The sequence below is a fragment of the Anser anser genome (genome assembly GCF_964211835.1).
Source record: "Anser anser genome assembly, chromosome: 27".
Lineage (NCBI taxonomy): Eukaryota > Metazoa > Chordata > Aves > Anseriformes > Anatidae > Anser > Anser anser.
The window spans coordinates 7,240,478-7,259,656 of NC_139748.1; the positions used below are offsets into that span (position 1 = coordinate 7,240,478).

The window sequence follows — 19,179 nt, forward strand, 5'->3', positions numbered from 1 at the left end:
ATTTGAAGCCCTGGGGGCCCAGCTCTCTATAGGGCTATACGTTAACCCAGGGCCCCAGCTCCCTATAGGGCTGTATGTCAGCCCCGGGTGCGGGTCCCTATAGGGCCGTACGTCAGCCCCGGGTGCGGGTCCCTGTAGGGCCGTACATCAGCCCTGGGTGCGGGTCCCTATAGGGTGTATGTCAGCCCCGGGTGCGGGTCCCTATAGGGCCGTACGTCAGCCCCGGGTGCGGGTCCCTATAGGGCCGTATGTCAGCCCCGGGTGCGGGTCCCGATGGGGCCGTATGTCAGCCCCGGGTGCGGGTCCCTATAGGGCTGTATGTCAGCCCCGGGTGCGGGTCCCTAGGGGGCTGTATGTCAGCCCCGGGTGCGGGTCCCGATGGGGCCGTATGTCAGCCCCGGGTGCGGGTCCCTATAGGGCTGTATGTCAGCCCCGGGTGCGGGTCCCTATAGGGCTGTATATCAGCCCCGGGTGCGGGTCCCTATAGGGTATATGTCAGCCCCGGGTGCGGGTCCCTATAGGGCCGTACGTCAGCCCCGGGTGCGGGTCCCTATAGGGCCGTATGTCAGCCCCGGGTGCGGGTCCCTATAGGGCCGTATGTCAGCCCCGGGTGCGGGTCCCTATAGGGTATATGTCAGCCCTGGGTGCCAGTCCCTATAGGGCTGTATGTCAGCCCGGGGTGCGGGTCCCTAGGGGGCTGTATGTCAGCCCCGGGTGCGGGTCCCGATGGGGCCGTATGTCAGCCGCGGGTGCGGGTCCCTATAGGGCTGTATGTCAGCCCCGGGTGCGGGTCCCTATAGGGCTGTATATCAGCCCCGGGTGCGGGTCCCTATAGGGTATATGTCAGCCCCGGGTGCGGGTCCCTATAGGGCCGTACGTCAGCCCCGGGTGCGGGTCCCTATAGGGCCGTATGTCAGCCCCGGGTGCGGGTCCCTATAGGGCTGTATGTCAGCCCCGGGTGCGGGTCCCTATAGGGCTGTATGTCAGCCCGGGGTGCGGGTCCCTAGGGGGCTGTATGTCAGCCCCGGGTGCGGGTCCCTATAGGGCTGTATGTCAGCCCTGGGTACAGGTCCCTATAGGGCTGTATGTCAGCCCGGGGTGCAGGTCCCTATAGGGCTGTATGTCAGCCCGGGGTGCAGGTCCCTATAGGGCTGTATGTCAGCCCGGGGTGCGGGTCCCTATGGGGCTGTATGTCAGCCCCGGGTGCGGGTCCCTATAGGGCTGTATGTCAGCCCGGGGTGCGGGTCCCTAGGGGGCTGTATGTCAGCCCCGGGTGCGGGTCCCTATAGGGCTGTATGTCAGCCCTGGGTACAGGTCCCTATAGGGCTGTATGTCAGCCCGGGGTGCAGGTCCCTATAGGGCTGTATGTCAGCCCGGGGTGCGGGTCCCTATGGGGCTGTATGTCAGCCCGGGGTGCGGGTCCCGATGGGGCCGTATGTCAGCCCGGGGTGCGGGTCCCTCTAGGGCCGTATGTCAGCCCGGGGTGCGGGTCCCTCTAGGGCCGTACGTCAGCCCCGGGGCCCAGCTCCCCGTTGAGCCGTGGCTCCCGGCCCCCCCCGGGGCTCCCCTCGCAGCCCCCGTGCCCGCCCCGGTGCCGCTGCCGGCCCGGTGCCCGCTCGCCCCGCGCTGCCCGGGGCCGTGCCGGGAGCCGCGCACCGACCGCGGGCACCCGCCCGGCACCGAGCTCGCCGCCGCGGGGCCGCCCCGCACCGGGGCCCGGCGGGGGGAGCGGGGGGGGGGGTCCGGTGCCCCCCGGCCCCGCGCTGCCCCCGGGAGCCCCGGGGCGGGGCCGGCGGCGGGACTACACCGCCCGTGGGGCCGCGGGGCGGGCGGGGGCGCGCGGCGCATGCGCGGGGGCGCGCGGGGCGGGGGCGGCGGCGGCGGCGGCGGCGGGGGGGGCGCGCTCCCGCGGCGGCGGCGGCGGCGATGGCGGCGCGTGGGCGCGCGGCGGCGGCGGCGATGGCGGCGGCGGAGCGGCGGCTGCCGAGCCTGGACGAGTTCGCGGGGCAGAGCTGGAGCGCCTGGGTGGAGCGGGCCGGGCCGCCCGCCGAGCCGGGTGAGGGGCGGCGGCGGGGCGGGGGGGGCGCCGGGGGGCGGGGGGGGGGGGCCGCCGCCGGACGGGGCCGCGCCCGTCGCCGCCCCCCCCCCCCCCCCCCGGTCCTAGCGCCGCCGCGCGGCGGGCAGCGGGCACCGGGCGGCGGGCGGCGGGCGCCCCGCACCGGGCGGCGGGCGTCCTGCAGCGGGCACCCGGAGCGGAGCGGAGCGGGAACCGGGCACCGGAACCGCGGGTCCGTGCCGCCGCCGTGCTTGTGCGGGAGCCGGGCGTCGGGCACGGGGAGGCGGGCACCGGGCACCGAGCGGGGCCGCGCACCCGGCAGTGCCCGCGGGGAACCGGGAGCCCCGGTACCGGCACTGCCCCGACCGGCTCCCCCGTTCCAACTGCACGGGCACGGCTGGGTGACACTGGGTGCCCAGTACGACACAGCTGGGTGACACTGGGTGCCCAGTACGGCACGGCTGGTGACACTGGGTGCCCAGTACGACACAGCTGGGTGACACTGGGTGCCCAGTACAGCACAGCTGGACAGCACTGGGTGCCCAGTACGGCACAGCTGGGTGACACTGGGTGCCCAGTACGGCACGGCTGGACAGCACTGGGTGCCCAGTACGACACAGCTGGGTGACGCTGGGTGCCCAGTATGGCACGGCTGGACAGCACTGGGTGCCCAGTACAGCACGGCTGGTGACACTGGGTGCCCAGTACAGCACGGCTGGACAGCACTGGGTGCCCAGTATGGCATGGCTGGGTGACACTGGGTGCCCAGTACAGCACGGCTGGACAGCACTGGGTGCCCAGTACGGCACGGCTGGGTGACACTGGGTGCCCAGTACGACACAGCTGGACAGCACTGGGTGCCCAGTGTGGCCCAGCCGTGCAGGACACCACACAGCGTGTCCCAGTGCTGGGACAGCCGCCTGGTGCGGCCAGCAGGGACGGGTGCTGCTGGCACAGCTGGTGGGGACACGGGCGGCACTGGCCACCTCCTGAGCGTGTCGCAGCCGGGCGGGCTGTCCCCAGGAGCCCCCATGGCCGCGGTCACCGCAGGGCCCGGCACCTGCCAGCGGGGTACCTCCGCGGTGGCTTTGGGCTCCAGCCCCTCTCTCGGGTGCTCTCAGTGGTCTCTGCCCCTTCCCCTTGGGCCCAGGAGCCCCCGCTGGTGCCTGCTGTGGTGCCGCGGTCCCTGCCACCCGCTGTCCCCAGCCCTCGTGGGGTCCAGGCCTTGAGCAGCTGAATGTCACCCACCGGGTGCCACCCTGAGCCTGGGAGGGGGGGTAGGGGATGGGGGGCCACGGGGGGTAGGGGATGTGGGGCCACGGGTACCCCACGGCATCAGCTGATCCCGAGGTCGGCCGAGGGACCCGTCCTCATGTGTAATTTTCGCTCTTTGCATCATTTTGGGAGCGCTGGCCGGTGTTTGGCAGCCAGGGGACACGGTGGCTGCAGCTGCAGGGGTGGGGACAGGGCAGCACCCGCGCCTTTGTGCCCGGTGCTGGCTGCGGGACGGGGCAGGCGGGAGCTGAGGCCGGCACGGCTCGTGACAGCGATGGCGCTCCAGCAGGAGCTCACCCACTCGCTTCAGCCCAGGTTTTACCCACGGAGGCGCGGGTGGCGGAGCCAACAGCCGCTCCCGGCACCCTCGGGTCCTGAGCTCTCTCCACGGGTGGGACCGGCAGCCGCTGGGTGCTGGTGCAGGATCCGGCCCAGGCGGCAGCGCGCTGGGGCACGCGGGATGCAGCCGGGTGCCGCTGATGGGTTTTGGTCCCCAGCAGGGTTGGAGCCGGAGGAGAGCAGCAAGAGCGGGAGCAAGAAACTGGACGCCATGACGCTGATTAAGGAAGGTAAGCTCCCCACTTTGGGGAGAAAACCCGTGGTTCGGGGACCACGCGTGCCCTGAGGCACCTGACCAGCCTCTGCCCCGCAGACATGTCCATCTTCGGCCACTGCCCGGCGCACGACGAGTTCTACCTGGTGGTCTGCAACCACTGCAGCCAGGTGGTGAAGCCCCAGGCCTTCCAGAAGCACTGCGGTAAGTGGGGGCACGGGGAGGGTGGGCGGGGGGCCGCAGAGCCCTGCGGCGGGCTGACGGCGGGCCTTTCCCCGGCAGAACGGCGCCACGGCCCGCTCAGCAAGCTGTACGCCCGGGCTGCCGCCGGCAGCCCCAAGTGCCACGCCGTCAACGGGCAGCCGGCGGCCAAGGCGCTGCGGGAGAAGCCGCCGGGCGCCCGCGGCCGGACCCAGCCGCTGCCCGACAAGGCGCAGAAGGACAACCTCTGGTGAGCAGCCGGGCCGCGGCACGGCCCCCCCGGTGCCGCCGGGCGCCTCTCACCGGCCCCTTCTCTTCCCAGCTTGTTCATGCCTGTGGTGAACCTGGAGAAGATCCCCAGCCTCCCCAAGCCGGACGGGCACGGGATCAAAGTGCCCCCCAAAGCCCTGCCCGCGCAGCCTTCCTCCAGCTCCAAAGACCCCCCGGGGAGACCCTCCCCGACAGCGCCGCCGAAAGAGCCCCCGGTGCCGGCTGGGGTCGGGGGGGACTCGGCGCCGCCCGCCGCCGGCCCCGTGCGCAAGCCAGAGAGCGTGCCCGCCCCGGGGGAGAAGGAGCCGGGCGCCTGCAAGCCGCCCCCCAGGTCCCACAAGAAGCCGGCGCGTGAGTCCCGCTTCCCCGCCGGCCGCGGGCGGGGGGTGCCGGTGGGGGCCGCGTAGCTGCGGGCCGTGGCGCGGGCTCCCAGGCCGGGTCCGGCTGCTCGGCGGCTGGGTTCGGCGCAGCGGCGGGGTAGGTAACCTCGGCGGCTCCGTCCCTCCGCCCGCCCGCGGAGGAGCCGCGGCGGCCCCTGACGGCGGCCCCGTTCACCCGGCAGGTCTGGGGCCCCCCGCCGCGGGGGCGCCCGGAAGAGCTGCGTGCGGCGCGGGAGCCGCGAGCCCTGCGCCGTGAGCAAGAGCGCGAGCCAGGGCTGAGCCCCGCAAGCGGGACACGGACAGATGCTGCGGCGCTCGCGGGCACTCTCAGGCTACAGTGAGCGATGCCACGGCACGACCTAGGCGCAGGCCGGGGGCCGGGGGGGGTCTCGCCCGGCTCCGGCGGGGAGCCCGGTGCCCGATCTCACCGGGGGGGCTCGGGCAGCGCGGGAGCCTCCTGCGGGGCTGGCAGAGGCGGCGGCAGCCCGGTCATCGTGCGTGGCTTAGCCCCGCGCCCCCCTCAGCCCCCCCGGCATCCCACTGCCTCGCTCTGCCCGCAGGGAAGGAGTGCGACCTGAACAGGCAGTGCGGCGTGCTGAACCCCGACACCAAGAAGATCTGCACCCGCCTGCTGACCTGCAAGGTAGCGCCTCGGCTGCGCCGGGCGGGGGGACGCGGGCCTCGGGTGGTGGGAGCCGCGGTGGCTCCCGGAGGGTGCCCCCCACCTCGTGTGACCCCCTCCCCCCGTCCCGCAGATCCACTCCGTGCACCAGCGCCGTGAGGTGCAGGGCCGCGCCAAGGACTTCGACGTGCTGGTGGCCGAGCTGAAGGCCAGCTCCCGCCGGGAGTCCCCGAAGGAGAAGAGCCCGGTGAGGAAGGAGCCGCTCCCCGAGCGCCCGGCCCCGGCCGCCCCCGCGCTGCCGCAGCCCCCCGCCGTCCCGCCCAGCGCATCCCCCTGCCGTGCCAGGCCCCCCCACTCCCACTGCCCGCCCCCCAGGTGAGCACCCGCCGTCCCCACCGCCGGCATCAGCCCCGGCCATGCCCGGCGGCCGCGGCTCTCACCGCCCCTCTCCGGTGCAGGGCCAGGCTTTCCTCCGACAGCGACCCCGAGGAGGGGGACGCGGGGCTGTTCCCCTTGCCCCTGCCCAAGGGGGGCAGCCGGGGGTCCAGCGAGGAGAGCGAGGAGGAGGGGGCCGAGGACGCCCACCGCCCCGACTGCCATTATGCGGCACGCCCGCCGCGGCCACAAGCGGTGAGTTTGGGGGGTGCCCCCTCGCGCTGCTGCGGGTGGGCTTTGGGGGTGCCCACCCTGACACCCCCCCTCTGTGCCCTCCCCCCCCCCAGTTCTGCACCTTTGGGAGCCGCTTGGTCAGCCCGGGCTGCTACGTCTTCAACCGGCGCCTTGACCGCTTCTGCTCGGCGCTGGGCTCCATGCTGGAGCGGCACCTCAGCTCGCACATGTGGAGGTGAGGGGGGGCCGGGGGGCACCCTGCCGGCCAGCGTGGCGCTTCGGGAGGGACCCAGGGGTGCGCAGGGCACCGAGTGGGGCCAGAGCTGCAGGGTGAGGTGTGTGCGGGGGTGCTGTGTTGGGGCCCATCCTCTTTTATATCTTTATCGATGGCTTGGATGAGGGAATCGAGCGCACCCTCAGTAGGTTCGCAGCTGACACCAAGCTGGGGGGAGGAGTCGATCTGCCGGAGGGCAGGAAGGCGCTGCAGAGGGACCGGGACAGGCTGGGTCGATGGGCAGGGGCCGATGGGGTGAGGCTCAACGTGGCTCAGTGCCGGGTCCTGTGCTTTGGGCACAACAACCCCGTGCAGCGCTGCAGGCTTGGGGCAGGGTGGCTGGAAAGCCGTGCAGAGGAAAAGGACCTGGGGGTGCTGGTCGATGCTCACTTGAACAGGAGCCCGCAGTGTGCCCGGGTGGCCGAAAAGGCCAACGGCATCCTGGCTGTGTCAGGGAGGGCGCAGCCAGCAGGGCCAGGGAGGTGGTGGTCCCCCTGTGTTCTGCTCTGCTGAGGCCGCCCCTCGAGTGCTGGGTTCAGCTTTGGGCCCCTCACTACCAGAGGGACACCGAGGCCCTGCAGCGTGTCCAGAGCAGGGCTGCGAGGCTGGGGAAGGGCCTGGGACACAAGTCCTGTGAGGAGCGGCTGGGGGAGCTGGGGGGGTTTGGTCTGGGGAAGAGGAGGCTCAGGGCAGAGCTCGCTGCTCTCTGCAGCCACCTGAGGGGGAGGTGCGGGGAGGTGGGGGTCGGCCTCTTCTCGCAGGTAACCGGAGATGGGGCCAGAGGGATCGGCCTCGAGTTGTGCCAGGGGAGGTTTGGGTGGGAAATGAGGAGACATTTCTGCTCAGAAAGAGCGGTCAGGCGTTGGGACGGGTTGCCCAGGGAGGTGGGGGAGTCACCGTCCCTGGGGGTGCTCAAGGAGAGGTCGGGCCCGGTGCTTGGGGACAGGGCTCAGGGGGTGCTGGTGGCAGGGGGTGGTTGGGCCGGGTGATCCTGGAGGGCTCTTCCAACATTAATGATTCTGTGGGGTGGGGGGTGCCCCCCTGCAGCTGGGGGTAGCCACTGCCTGGACTGGTTCCGTCTTTGCAGAGACTGGGGGGGTCCCACCTGGGCAGGGAGCAGCGATGTGGGAGTCCCTCTCACCATCCCCTGTCCCACCCCACAGGAAGATCCCTCCGGCCGCCGAGCCCCAGCTCCACACCGCCCCGGCGCCCCCCAGCCCCGCCGGCCCCCCCTGCGGCCCCGCCGCCCCGGCCCCCCCGCCCCACACACGGACCCCCCCAGCCCCCGCCGACCCCCGGGACAGCCGGGTCCCTGCCAGCATCAACTACACGGTGGGGTCCCCGCACGCAGCGGCCGCCTGCAGCCAGCCGGAGTGCGGGGGGGGCGGCAGCCAGTCCATCACCTCCCCGCTGCCGGCCAACATCCCCTCGCCCTCCTTCAGCAAGTTGCCTTCCACCAAGGCCAGCAAATCCTCCCGGGCCAAGGAGGCGGCGGGCAGCACGGAGCCGGACGCCGTCGCCCGCAAACGCAAGCAGCCCCTGGGCGCCGCCGCCAGCCCCCCCTACAAACGGACCTGCCCCGGGGACGGGGCGAAAAGCAAAAGCCCCGGCTGCCAGGTCTTGCACCCCCCCAGCAAGACGAAAGCCGCCCCGGTGTCATCGTCTGCCACCGCTGCCCTCAATGGCTCGGTGTGCGCCGGCGGCCGGCTGAAGCGGGGCCCCCCCCCGGACTGCCGCATCCCCCCCAGCGCCACGCCGGAGCCCCGGGGCTCGCCGCTGCACGGGGCCGGGGTGCCCCCACCGCCCCCCCGCTGCATCTCAGAGGACGAGGCCAAGAAGCGCAAGAACACGGCCACGTACTGCCGGCCCGGGAAGCCCAAGCACGCCGCCCCCCCGCCAGCCCCCCCACCCGCCCCCGGCCCAGCACCCCCCGACCCGGGCTGCTCCGTCCGCAGGAAGAAGCCGGGGACCCCCCTGGGCTTCGAGGAGAAGCGGAGCGCCCTGAAGGTAGGGCTGAGGAGGGGGTGGGGGTGCTGGGGGGCTCCCCACTCAGATCTGGGGGGCGGGAGTGGGTTTTTGGGGTGCCCCCAGGCATATTAGGGACCACGGGAGCTGAGCAGCATCAACTGGGTCTCACAGGGCAGTGAAATTGGGGACCCCCCAGGGCCACCGGCACCCATGGGGGATGGGGTGGCACCCACCTCCTCCTGGGGCTCGGGGCCACTTGTGTGTGCCCGTTCCATGAGGGACACCCTGGTCCTGGTTGGGGGGACACCATGGGGACAACGTGGTGTGGTGGGGGCTGGCAGGGGAGATGCCGTGCTGATGCCGTGGTCCCGATGTGGGGGACACCACGGGCACCCTCTGGGGACATCCGTGTCCCATGTTGGGGATGCCAGGGGGACCCTCTGGGGATACCCTGACCCCAGGCTGGGGATGCCGTGGACACCCCTAGGGGACACCCACGTCCCAGACTGGGGACGGTGGCACCAGGTGGGGGACTCTGTGGAGGACACCGTGGTCCTAATGGGTTATCCTGGTGCTGTGGGGCTGCCGGTGTCACCCCTCTGGGGGTGGCTGGCATGGGGACCCTCTGGGGACATCCTAATCCTGGGAAGGGTTTGCCGCGGGGATACGCTAACCCTGGGGGGGGGACACCGCGGGGTCGCCCTGTCCCTGGGTGGGGGACACCGTGGGACCGGGGTCACCCCGTGGCTGACCTGCGCCTCTCCCTCCCCGCAGTCCAAAGCCCATTAACGGAGGGGCCGGGGGCTTCCGTCACCGCCCGGGGCTTCTGTGCGCCAGGGAGCCCCGCGCCGCCGCCGGGAAGCACCGAGAAGCCGACGAGGGGAGAAGAACCCGAGGGGAGAAGAAGAAGAAGAAAAAAAAAAACCTCCAGAAAAATACCTCAAGACTCTTTGTTCCTGTTCCGTTGCTGCTACCCCAACCCCCGGGGAGAGGAGGTGGCCGCGGCCGGGGGTCCCGGGGCAGGAGCGGCCGCGGGGCCACCACGGGGCCACCACGGGGCCACCACGCCGGCCGGGGGCCGCCGCCGGCTGCGGATATTTATAAGAATTCCTATTGCTGTTTTTTTTTTGTTGTTTCTTTTTTTTTAAAAAAAAAAAAAAAAAAAGGAAAAAGAAAACCCGTATTGCACGGGGGGGGAAGGCGGCGCCCCCGGGAGCCCCGCGGGGACCGGGCGGGGGGTCCCCGGTTGCCGCAGGGGACGGGGGGGGGGGCGCGGGGCGAGCGGGACCCGGGGGGGGGCTGGGGGGGGTCCCCCGGAGCCCCGCGGTGTCGCTGTCCCCGCGCCGCAGCCCCCTGCGGACGGACAGGCCCCGCCCCCCTGCCCAGGCCCCGCCCCCCTGCCCAGGCCCCGCCCCCCCCGCCCACCAGGCCCCGCCCCCGCGCCCACCAGGCCCCGCCCCCCCGGCCCAGGCCCCGCCCCCCGCCGGTAAGACCCCGCCCCTTTCCTCACCCCCACCCCTTCTGCCATGCCCCTCCCACCAGCCCCGTGGCCCCGCCCCCCGTGGCTTGGCCCCGCCCCACGCGGGGGTCCCTGGGGTGCTGGGGGGGCCCTGGGGGGCCGTGGGGGGGCCGTGGGGGGCGAGGTCTCGGCGCGCGGCACAGCAGCGGGCGGGGAGCTCACGTTTATTGTCACCGATGCAGCAGCGCAGCCGGGGGACGGGGACGGGGGGTGTGGGGGGGGGCTGCGGGGGCAGGCAGGGGCTGGGGGGCGATCCCCGGCCCCGGGACCCCCCCCACGCGTGGGGCGGCGATGTTACCCCCCCCCCCGGGACGGGACCCCGAGGGGGGCGCCGGGCGGGGGTCTGCTCGTGGCTGTGCATTGAACGGGGGGCGGCGGGGGGTCCCCGAGGGTGGCCGTGCCCCGAGCCCCCCCCCCGGAGGTCTGGGTGGCAGCTGTGGCCTTGGGGACATGCTTCCCGGGGGGGTCATGCGTCGCGATAAACATGCGGGGGGGCAGCGCCGTGGGGAGGGGCGGCTGGCACCTGGCTGCTGGCCCTGGGGTGCCCAGGCAGCGGGGGGGCAGGGGCGGCCCCGTGTCCCCAGGTGCCGTCAGTGGGGGTCCTGCGGTGCCCGGACCCCCGGGGGGGCTCCAGGTCGCGCCGTCCCCGCCAGCGTCCCCGTGTCCCTTGTGTCCGGCACGGCGGAGGCGACCTCTGCGGGGCCCGGGGCTGCGATGCACGCGGCGGGGGGGCCGGGCCGGCTGTCCTTCCTGCACCCCATCCAGCGCGGACCGGGGGAAGGGTGCGGGGGGGGTGGGGGGGGCTCCAACACCGGGGTGCCCCCCCCTACACCACGATGGGGGTGTCCGAGAACACCGAGCTGACCGAGTCCGGGTCCGACACCTTCCTCTGCGCCCGGGGGCCCTCCCGCGCCGCCGCCACCGCCACGGCCGGGGGGGTGCCCCCCGCTTTGAACCTGCCGTTCTGCCCCCCCGGGGGGGCGCGGGGCCCGGCGGCGCCGTGGGGCTGGGGGGGCTCTCTGGCGGCGTGGTTGGGGGTGGCGCTGAGCACGGAGGAGTTGAGGCTGTCGTCGCGGGGGGCCGGCGTCTTGTCGGCGCCGCGGCAGCAGCAGCGGCAGGGGGTGAGGTACAGGTAGATGAGCACCAGCACCACGCTCAGGATGCAGCCCACCAGCGTGGTGTAGGCGGTGTTGAGGCCGTCGTGCGGGCCGTGCAGCGTGAAGTTGTGCACCAGCAGCTCCACGTAGAGCGTCTCGTTGAGCGCGGGCCCGGCCACCCGGCAGGCGTAGGTGCCGGCGTCCTCGGGGCGCAGCGCCCGCAGCTGCAGGCTGCCGTTGGCCAGCACGGCCGCGCTGCCGTTGCCGGCCTCCTCCGGCACCCGCTCGCCGCCCGGCGTCACCCAGTGCCGGCTGTGCGCCGCCCGCAGCCGGCTGTCGCAGCCCAGCGTCACGGTGTCGCCCAGGTGCGCCTCCAGCACGGCCTCGCGCGCCTCGCTGCAGTTGAGCAGCTCGCGGCCGGCCAGCGCCAGGATGCCGACGGGCGCGCGGCCCGGGGCCGGCAGCAGGCAGCGCAGCTCCTCCTGGAAGTCCAGCACGGCGCTGAGGCGGCGGCGCCAGCCGCGGGCCACCAGCTGGAAGAGCGGGCAGTCGCAGGCCAGCGGGTTGCCGTGCAGGTAGAGGCGGTCGCGCAGCCAGGCCGGCAGCGCCTGCAGCTCGGCCACGGGGAGGCTGCGCAGGCGGTTGGCCGAGAGGTCGAGCAGCGCCAGCTGCGGCAGGCGGCTGCCCTCGCGCAGCAGCTCCAGCGGGAAGCGGGCGATGTGGTTCTGGCCCAGGTAGAGCTTGCGCAGCCGGCCCAGGTTGTCGAAGGCGGTGCGGTCGACGGCGGCGATCTCGTTGTTGTAGAGCAGCAGCACCTCCAGCTCGGCCAGGTCGCTGAAGAGGTTCTCCTCCAGCGCCCGCAGGCGGTTGGAGGAGAGGTCGAGGTGCCGCAGGTGCGGGACGTGCGCGAAGGCCTCGGTGGACACGAAGGCGAGCCCGTTGTGGGACAGCAGCAGGGCGTGCAGGTGCGCCAGCCGCCCCGGCGCCCAGTCGGCGCGCAGCCGGCTCAGGTTGTTGTGGCTCAGGTCCAGCACGGCGGTGAAGCGGGGCAGGGGCGCGGGCACGGCGCTCAGCACCGCCTGCGAGCAGCTCAGGATGTTGGAGGCGCAGACGCAGCGCGGGGGGCAGCTCCCGCCCGCCGCCCCCGCCGCCAGCGCCAGCGCCGCCACCGCCAGCAGGGCCCCCGGCCCCGCCATGGCCCCGGCGCCGCGCTCGGCCCCGCCGCGGGGATGGGGACGGGGACGCGGTGGCTCGTGCGGCCCGGCGTCACCGCATGCGCCGGGGCGCGCGGTGTCACGGCACGCGGGGCGCCGGGCGCCCGGGGTCACGGCTCGCGCCGCGGGGAGCCTTCGGCTGCCAGCGTCACGGCGCGGGGTGGCTCCGGCCACCCGGTGACACCGCGGGGGTTGGGGGGTTGGGCCAGCCGGTGTCACGGCTCGGTGTCACGGCTCGGTGTCACGGCTCGGTGTCACGGCTCGGTGTCACGGCGCGCACCAGGCTTGCTCCTCACCCGGTGTCACGGCGCGGCGTGGCTTTGTCACCCGGCGTGGCGCTGCAGGGTGCCACCCGGTGTCCCGGCAGGTGCCAGGCCCGCTGCTCGCCCGCTGCCACCGGGCGGCTCCGGGCTCCCGCTGCCTCCCCCGCCCCCCCCCCAACCGACCGGGCCCGGCCGCGCCGCTCCCGGTGCCCCCCGCGCCCGCCCCGCCCCAGCCCCGCGCCGCGGCCCCGGCCCCCCCGCGGCGGGCGGGAGGATGCCCCGCTCCCCTCCCCTCCCCCCCCCCCGACCGGGCGTTACCGGGGCCCGGGGCCGGGCCGGGCCGGTGCCGAGGAGGGCAGCGGGGGAGGCCGGGCCGAGGCACGACGACACGAGCCGGGCCGGGCCGGGCCGGGCCGGGCCGAACGGGGCTGAGGCGAGAAAAGCGAGCGGAGCCGAGCCGAGCAGAACCGGGCCGAGCCGAGCTGGGCCGAACCGAACCGGGCCGGGCCGGGCCGAAGCGTGCCGGGGTGAGCCGAGCCGAACAGGGCTGAACCGAACCGATCCGAGCCGATCCGAACCGATCCAGGCCGGGCCGAGCCGGGCCGGGCCCCGCGGGGCTGCAGCGCGCCCGCCCCGGGACAGCGGCCTGGGGGCGGCCCCGGCGCGGCGGCCCCCGCGCACGGCGGGTCCTGATTGGCTGCCGCCGCGCCGCACGCGGCCAATGGCAGCGCCGCCCGCTTAACCCCTCGTGGGCCGGCCCCGGCCCCGGCCCCGGCCGCCCCCCGCCAAATCCTCACCGCAACCACACCCCCCCGGCCCCGCTCCCCGGCCCCGTTCCCCATCCCCATCCCATCCCCATCCCATCCCCATCCCCATCCCCATCCCATCCCCATCCCCATCCCATCCCATCCCCATCCCATCCCATCCCCATCCCCATCCCATCCCCATCCCCGTCCCCATCCCATCCCATCCCCATCCCCATCCCATCCCCATCCCCATCCCCATCCCATCCCATCCCCATCCCCATCCCATCCCCATCCCCATCCCATCCCCATCCCATCCCCATCCCCATCCCCATCCCATCCCCATCCCCATCCCATCCCATCCCCATCCCATCCCCATCCCCATCCCCATCCCATCCCCATCCCCATCCCCATCCCATCCCATCCCCATCCCATCCCATCCCCATCCCATCCCATCCCCATCCCATCCCCATCCCCATCCCCATCCCATCCCCATCCCCATCCCCATCCCCATCCCATCCCATCCCCATCCCATCCCATCCCCATCCCCATCCCCATCCCCATCCCCATCCCATCCCCATCCCATCCCATCCCCATCCCATCCCCATCCCATCCCCATCCCCATCCCATCCCCATCCCCATCCCCATCCCATCCCCATCCCCATCCCCATCCCCTCCCCATCCCATCCCATCCCCATCCCATCCCATCCCCATCCCCATCCCCATCCCCATCCCCATCCCATCCCCATCCCATCCCATCCCCATCCCATCCCCATCCCATCCCCATCCCCATCCCATCCCCATCCCCATCCCCATCCCATCCCCATCCCCATCCCCATCCCCTCCCCATCCCATCCCATCCCCATCCCCATCCCCATCCCCATCCCCATCCCCATCCCCATCCCATCCCATCCCCATCCCATCCCATCCCCATCCCCATCCCCATCCCCATCCCACCCAATCCCACCCCATCCCACCCCTATCCCCCCCCTCCCCACCCCGTCCTGCTGTGCTGGGCCCACCTGCAGCCCCCGCCCCGGTCCCTCAGCCCTAGCGCAGCCCCCGCGGGCCTGGCCCAGGTCCCCCGGTACCAGCACCAACCCCCCCGTACCGGCTCGCACCCCGCAGGGCCGGCCCAGACCCCCCAGTCCCAGCCCAGTTTCCCCAGTACCATCCCCATCCTGGCAGCGCTGGCCCGCACCAGCCTGCCCGCCACCCCCAGGACGAGGGGGGGACCCCCTGCCCCAGGACCCCACCGAGGGGCACCCTTGGGTGCCGCCGCCCCCGGGCAGGCAGGGGGTGACCCCCTTCCCCCCCCCGATGTGCACAGTTGTTTCTCTGCCTCCCGGGCGTATTTTTAGATGCAAACATTTGTGCCGGTTTTTTGGGTCCAAAATTAGAGGGAAAGGAGCTGGAACAAACAGCGCCGTGACGATGCAGCTTTTTAGTTGCGGGGGGGGGGGCGGGGGGGGTAATCAAAGGGGAGCTCCGGCAAGGCCCAGCGGGGTGTCCCCAGGGTGCCCCTCGCCCTGTCCCCCCCCCCGTGCTCCCACTGCCCGCTCCCTGCCCCATCTGGGGCTTCTGCACCCGTGCGCACGCCCCGAGCCGGGTGACACCAGGGCTGCCCCCCCCGCCCCCCCGCTGCCACTGTCCCCTGCCGCCGGACCGGGATTTTTGCCCTTCGATCGTCCTCAATTTCTCTGCCGTAATCCGGGTGCTAATCCCTGCCCCGCGCCCGCTGCCAGCCCGGCCCCCGCCCCGCACTGAGCCCCCCCCAGGCAGCGGCACCTTCACCCCCCTTCCTGACCCCCCCCCGGTCCCAGAGGGCTCCGGGCGTCCCCGTCCCTGGGGACCCGGCCGTGCGGTGCCACCCGGGAGCACGCGCGTGCTGGCACGTGGGGGAGGCGCGGGCACGCGCACACCCGAGCACGCGCACGCTGCAGCCACGCGCACGCACGCACGGCCCAGAGACACGAGCGGGCGCGCCCCCGATCGCACGCGCACACGTGCCGCCACGCCAGGTTCACACGCGTGTGAGCACACGCACGCGCACGCCGCACACACACACGCACGCGCGCTCACCCTGCGCCTGCAGTGGGGCTGCCACTGCCGGGGTCATCGGGGGCCTCGGGGGGGGGGCGATTGGGTGCGGGGGTGTCCGGGCGCTGGGTGCCTGGGTGCTGGGCGCTGGGTGCCCCCCCCGTGCCCCATCAGCCCCCCGGCACCAAGGCGCAGGTCGGGCTGGGCGGCGGGGTGGGGGCCAGCGGCCAGCACCTTCTGGGGGGCAGCCCCCCCGCCCCCCCAAGCCACTGGGGATGCCCCCCCCGCCCACGGCAGCCTCGCCTCCTGCCCCCCGTGTTCTGTGCCTCAGTTTCCCTGCCGTAGCATGGTCCGGGGGGGGGAGCCTGGGGTCTCCCCCCACGCCCCCGGATGCACCCGTGTGCGAGGGGTGCGCAGCCCCCGCTGCGGGCACCCCGCTGGGTGCTGAGGGGTGGGAGTGGCGCTCCCGGTGGCTTCCCAGCTCCGGAACGGTTCTTGGGGTGCTGGGCCTGGCTCTGCACCCAAAATGCTGGGTGCTGGGGGGGGGGGGAGCAGCATGGCTGAACCCCCGCCTGCACCGAAGCGCCGCTGGGGTGCCGCCGGGGTAGGTGGGCAGCCGGGTGCCGGTGCCGGCGGTGCCGGTCCATCCGAGGTCCCGCGCTCCTAATCCGGTGCGGCCGGGTGTGTTTTCGGGTGCCCGCGGCCTAGCGGTGCGCACGTCACCGCCGGGCCTGCGGCAGGGACTCGGTGCCCGCTCGCCGCCTGCCCCCGGCACGGCTGCCCCCGCACCCGGGGGACAGGGCCCAGGGCACCGCCGGGGGAAGCTCGCAGCCTGCGCAGGCCTTCGGGGGGGGCCGGACCCCGGGGGCCGGTTGGGGACCCCCCCACGTTGCAAACTGCTGGCCGGGCGCCTGGGGAAACTGAGGCACGGCACGTGGTGGGGGCGCCCACCCCTTCCCCCCCCCGTCCCAGTGGCTCCATCGCTGAACTGGGAGGAGGGGACGGGCCGCTGGGATGGGGGGAGCAGAGCCAGGTGCCCTGCACCCCCCCCAGGTCCCCCACCCCACTGGCCCTGTGCCCCTGCACCCGTCCCCATCCCCGCTCTGTGCCCCCCACTGTGAGGCTGCCCCACGGCCCCGGCTCCCCCCCCCCAGGTGCCCCCTGCACCCCCTTGCCCCATGCCCCCCCCTTTGCCTCCCCCCGTGCCCCCAGGGGCCGCCGTCTCCCAGTTCCCCCAGTGCCTCCAGAGCCCTCCCCAGCACCCAGCCTCACCCCCACACCCCCACCGGGACCACCTCGGCACCACAGGGACCCCCCCGCCTCACAGCGACCCCCCCGCCCTCAGAACGGACCCTCCGGGCCAACAGCGCCCCCCCCGCCCCCACGAGGACCCCCCAGCCTCGGGGGGGGGCTGGGGAAACTGAGGCACGGCCGATGCTCGGGGCCGCAAGCGGGGCCACTTCCCCCCCCCCCCCCCAACCCCCATCCCCCGGGGGCGTTGGGCAGAGCCGCGACCCCCCCCCGGGACCCCGCAGCTGGGGGGGGGGGGGGTGGCTCGGCGGGGCCCGGTCTCCCCCCGGTGTCCCGGCCCGGGGCCCGGTGGTCCCGGGGCGCGGCGGCGCGGGCGGGAGGCGCTTAGGACCCAGCAGCCCGGTCGGTGCGGGAGCATCCCTCGCCGCAGCGGCTCCAGCACCGGCCCCGGCCCCGAGCATCCCCGCCCGGCTCCGGCCGGGGGCCCGTGGAGCCCCCCCCGGGGTAGGTGCCGGGGCGGCGGCGGAGCGATGCCGGGGGGGGGGGGGGGGTCGGGGAGGCAGGGCTGGGGGTGGCGGAGGGGGGGGGGGGCGGTCAGGCGGGGGGGGCACCCCCTGCACCCCCCTTCCGTCGCCGGGGGGCACCGGCCGGGCTCGGGGAACCTCCCGCAGCCTGCCCCGGGGGAGCACCCATGGGTGGGGAGGGGAGGGGGGGGTCTCCGGAGGGCCCCCGCTCCGGTCCCCACCCTCTCTGGGCTGTGTTTGGGGGGGCGGGGGGGGGGGGCAACCCCTCTGGGACGGGCTGGGGGTGTGGGGTCACACGCGGCCCCCCCAGGTGACGGGGGGACCCGGGCACCCAGGACCTGGTGTCCCCAGGGCGGTCCCAGCGGTGCCGGGGCTCTGGGCGAAGGACGCAGGTGGGTGTCGGGGGACGAAGCAGGGCAGCTGGGGGGGTTCAGCCCCAGAATCGCTCATTTTTCAGGGGAGGAAGGGTTCTTCTGGAAAAGGGGTTTGGCGCAGGGGTCGTGATGTGGGGGGCACCAGCAGTGCCCAGGGTGCGGGGGTTGCGCTTGGGAGTCACAGCTGAGCTGGGACACCCGCCTGGGGGCTCGCGGGCCCCGGTTTGCCCCGCAGTCCCCGCAGTCCCCGCTGTCCCCGCCATCCCCACCGTGCCACCCCGCTGACGGCTTCCCCTTCCCCGCAGGCACGCGGCTCTGCCCGGCGGAGAGGAGCGGGGAGATGAGCGGGGCCGGGGGGCACCCTGGGGTGCACTGAGTGCCGCGGGCTCGGCAGGACCCATCCTGCCCCGGCACAGCGGGGCTGGGAGATGGCCCGGAGCCGGTGTTGGGCGTAGGGCGGCGGCGATGTGAGCACCCAGCAATGCCCCGCGGCCCCGCGCCGGAGGCCCCGAGGATGGGCGATGGGCTGGTGAGCGCCGGCGCGGCGGCACAGCATGGAGCCCTCCCTGCCCGCCCCGTGGGCCTGGAATGGCTCTAGGGCGGCGCGAGCGCTGCAGCCCTCCCCGGGCCCCATGCCCCCCAACGGCACGGCCGACGGCAAGCCCAAGGACGTGGCCTCCAAGTCGGTGGGGCTCTTCTTCATGCTGCTCATCGACCTGACGGCCATCGTGGGCAACGCCGCCGTCATGACCGTCATCGTGAAGACGCCGGCGCTGCGCAAGTTCGTCTTCGTCTTCCACCTCTGCCTGGTGGACTTCCTGGCCGCCCTCACCCTCATGCCGCTGGAGATGCTCTCCGGCTCGTCCATCTTCGACAGCCCGGTTTTCGGCGAGGCCATGTGCCGCGTCTACCTGTTCCTCAGCGTCTGCTTCATCAGCATGTGCATCCTCTCCATCTCCACCATCAACGTGGAGCGCTACTACTACGTGGTGCACCCCATGCGCTACGAGGTGCGGATGACGGTGGGGCTGGTGGCCTGCGTGCTGGTCGGCGTCTGGCTCAAGGCCGTGGCCACCTCCCTCGTCCCCGTGCTGGGCTGGCTGTCCCCCGACCGCCCGCCGGCGCCCGCCGGCCGCGGCTGCTCCTTGCAATGGAGCCGCGGCCCCTACTGCAAGTTCTTCGTGGTCTTCTTCGCCGCCTTCTACTTCCTCCTGCCCCTCCTCATCATCGTGGTGGTCTACTGCAGCATGTTCAAGGTGGCGCGGGTGGCGGCCATGCACCACGGCCCCCTGCCCACCTGGATGGAGACGCCGCGGCGGCGCTCCGAGTCGCTCAGCAGCCGCTCCACCATGGTGACCACCTCGGGGGCCCCCCGCACCACCCCGCAGAGGACGTTCGGGGGGGGCAAGGCGGCTGCCATCCTGCTGGCCGTGGGGGGCCAGTTCCTCTTCTGCTGGCTGCCCTACTTCTCCTTCCACCTCTACACGGCCCTGAGCGCCCAGCCCTTGGCGGGGCCGGCGGCCGAGACCGTGGTCACCTGGCTGGGCTACTTCTGCTTTACCTCCAACCCCTTCTTCTACGGGTGCCTCAACCGGCAGATCCGCGGCGAGCTGGGCCGACTCCTCACCTGCTTCTTCAAGCAGCCGCCCGAGGAGGACCTGCGGCTGCCCAGCCGCGAGGGCTCCATCGAGGAGAACTTCCTGCAGTTCCTCCAGGGCACCGGCTGCCCCGCCGAGCCCCGGCCCCGCCTCGACACCCCCAGCCCCAAGCGGGACCAGCCCCCCATCGACTTCCGCATCCCGGGACAGGTCGGCGAGGACGGGGCCGAGGGGCCGGAGCGGCGCGGCGGCGGCGACGGGGTCCACGTGCCGGCGGCCGCCCCTCTCAACCCGGAGCTGTAGCGTCCCCGCGGTTGCGTTCGGCTCAAACACGGCTGCACGCGGAGA

At 73.8% G+C, this 19,179-nt stretch overlaps 3 protein-coding genes across 6 annotated transcripts; 2 read left to right on the plus strand and 1 right to left on the minus strand.

Moving 5' to 3' along the window:
* The first annotated feature begins 1,865 nt into the window (after positions 1 to 1,865).
* Positions 1,866 to 9,329, plus strand: ATXN7L2 (ataxin 7 like 2). Of its 4 annotated transcripts, none has more exons than XM_083813023.1 (11): positions 1,866 to 2,056; positions 3,829 to 3,900; positions 3,984 to 4,088; positions 4,167 to 4,335; positions 4,408 to 4,706; positions 5,296 to 5,378; positions 5,491 to 5,732; positions 5,816 to 5,987; positions 6,080 to 6,201; positions 7,404 to 8,247; positions 8,983 to 9,329. In XM_083813023.1, exons 1-11 carry the CDS (start codon positions 1,927 to 1,929, stop codon positions 8,995 to 8,997), a joined length of 2,253 nt encoding a protein of 750 aa, XP_083669149.1. In that variant the 5' UTR covers positions 1,866 to 1,926; the 3' UTR covers positions 8,998 to 9,329. The 4 variants fall into 4 exon arrangements, with proteins under 4 accessions (XP_083669149.1, XP_083669150.1, XP_083669151.1 ...); XM_083813024.1 differs by having other exon boundaries at positions 3,832 to 3,900; XM_083813022.1 differs by lacking the exon at positions 1,866 to 2,056 and having other exon boundaries at positions 2,919 to 3,900.
* A 1,095-nt stretch (positions 9,330 to 10,424) lies between these two features.
* Positions 10,425 to 12,166, minus strand: AMIGO1 (adhesion molecule with Ig like domain 1). Its single transcript, XM_083812904.1, has one exon. It carries the CDS (start codon positions 12,018 to 12,020, stop codon positions 10,554 to 10,556), a length of 1,467 nt encoding a protein of 488 aa, XP_083669030.1. The 5' UTR covers positions 12,021 to 12,166; the 3' UTR covers positions 10,425 to 10,553.
* A 4,482-nt stretch (positions 12,167 to 16,648) lies between these two features.
* Positions 16,649 to 19,174, plus strand: GPR61 (G protein-coupled receptor 61). The gene is made up of 2 exons (XM_083813030.1): positions 16,649 to 16,839; positions 17,539 to 19,174. The coding sequence occupies exon 2, from the start codon at positions 17,788 to 17,790 to the stop codon at positions 19,132 to 19,134; it is 1,347 nt and encodes a 448-aa protein (XP_083669156.1). The 5' UTR covers positions 16,649 to 16,839; positions 17,539 to 17,787; the 3' UTR covers positions 19,135 to 19,174.
* The last annotated feature ends 5 nt before the right edge of the window (positions 19,175 to 19,179 follow it).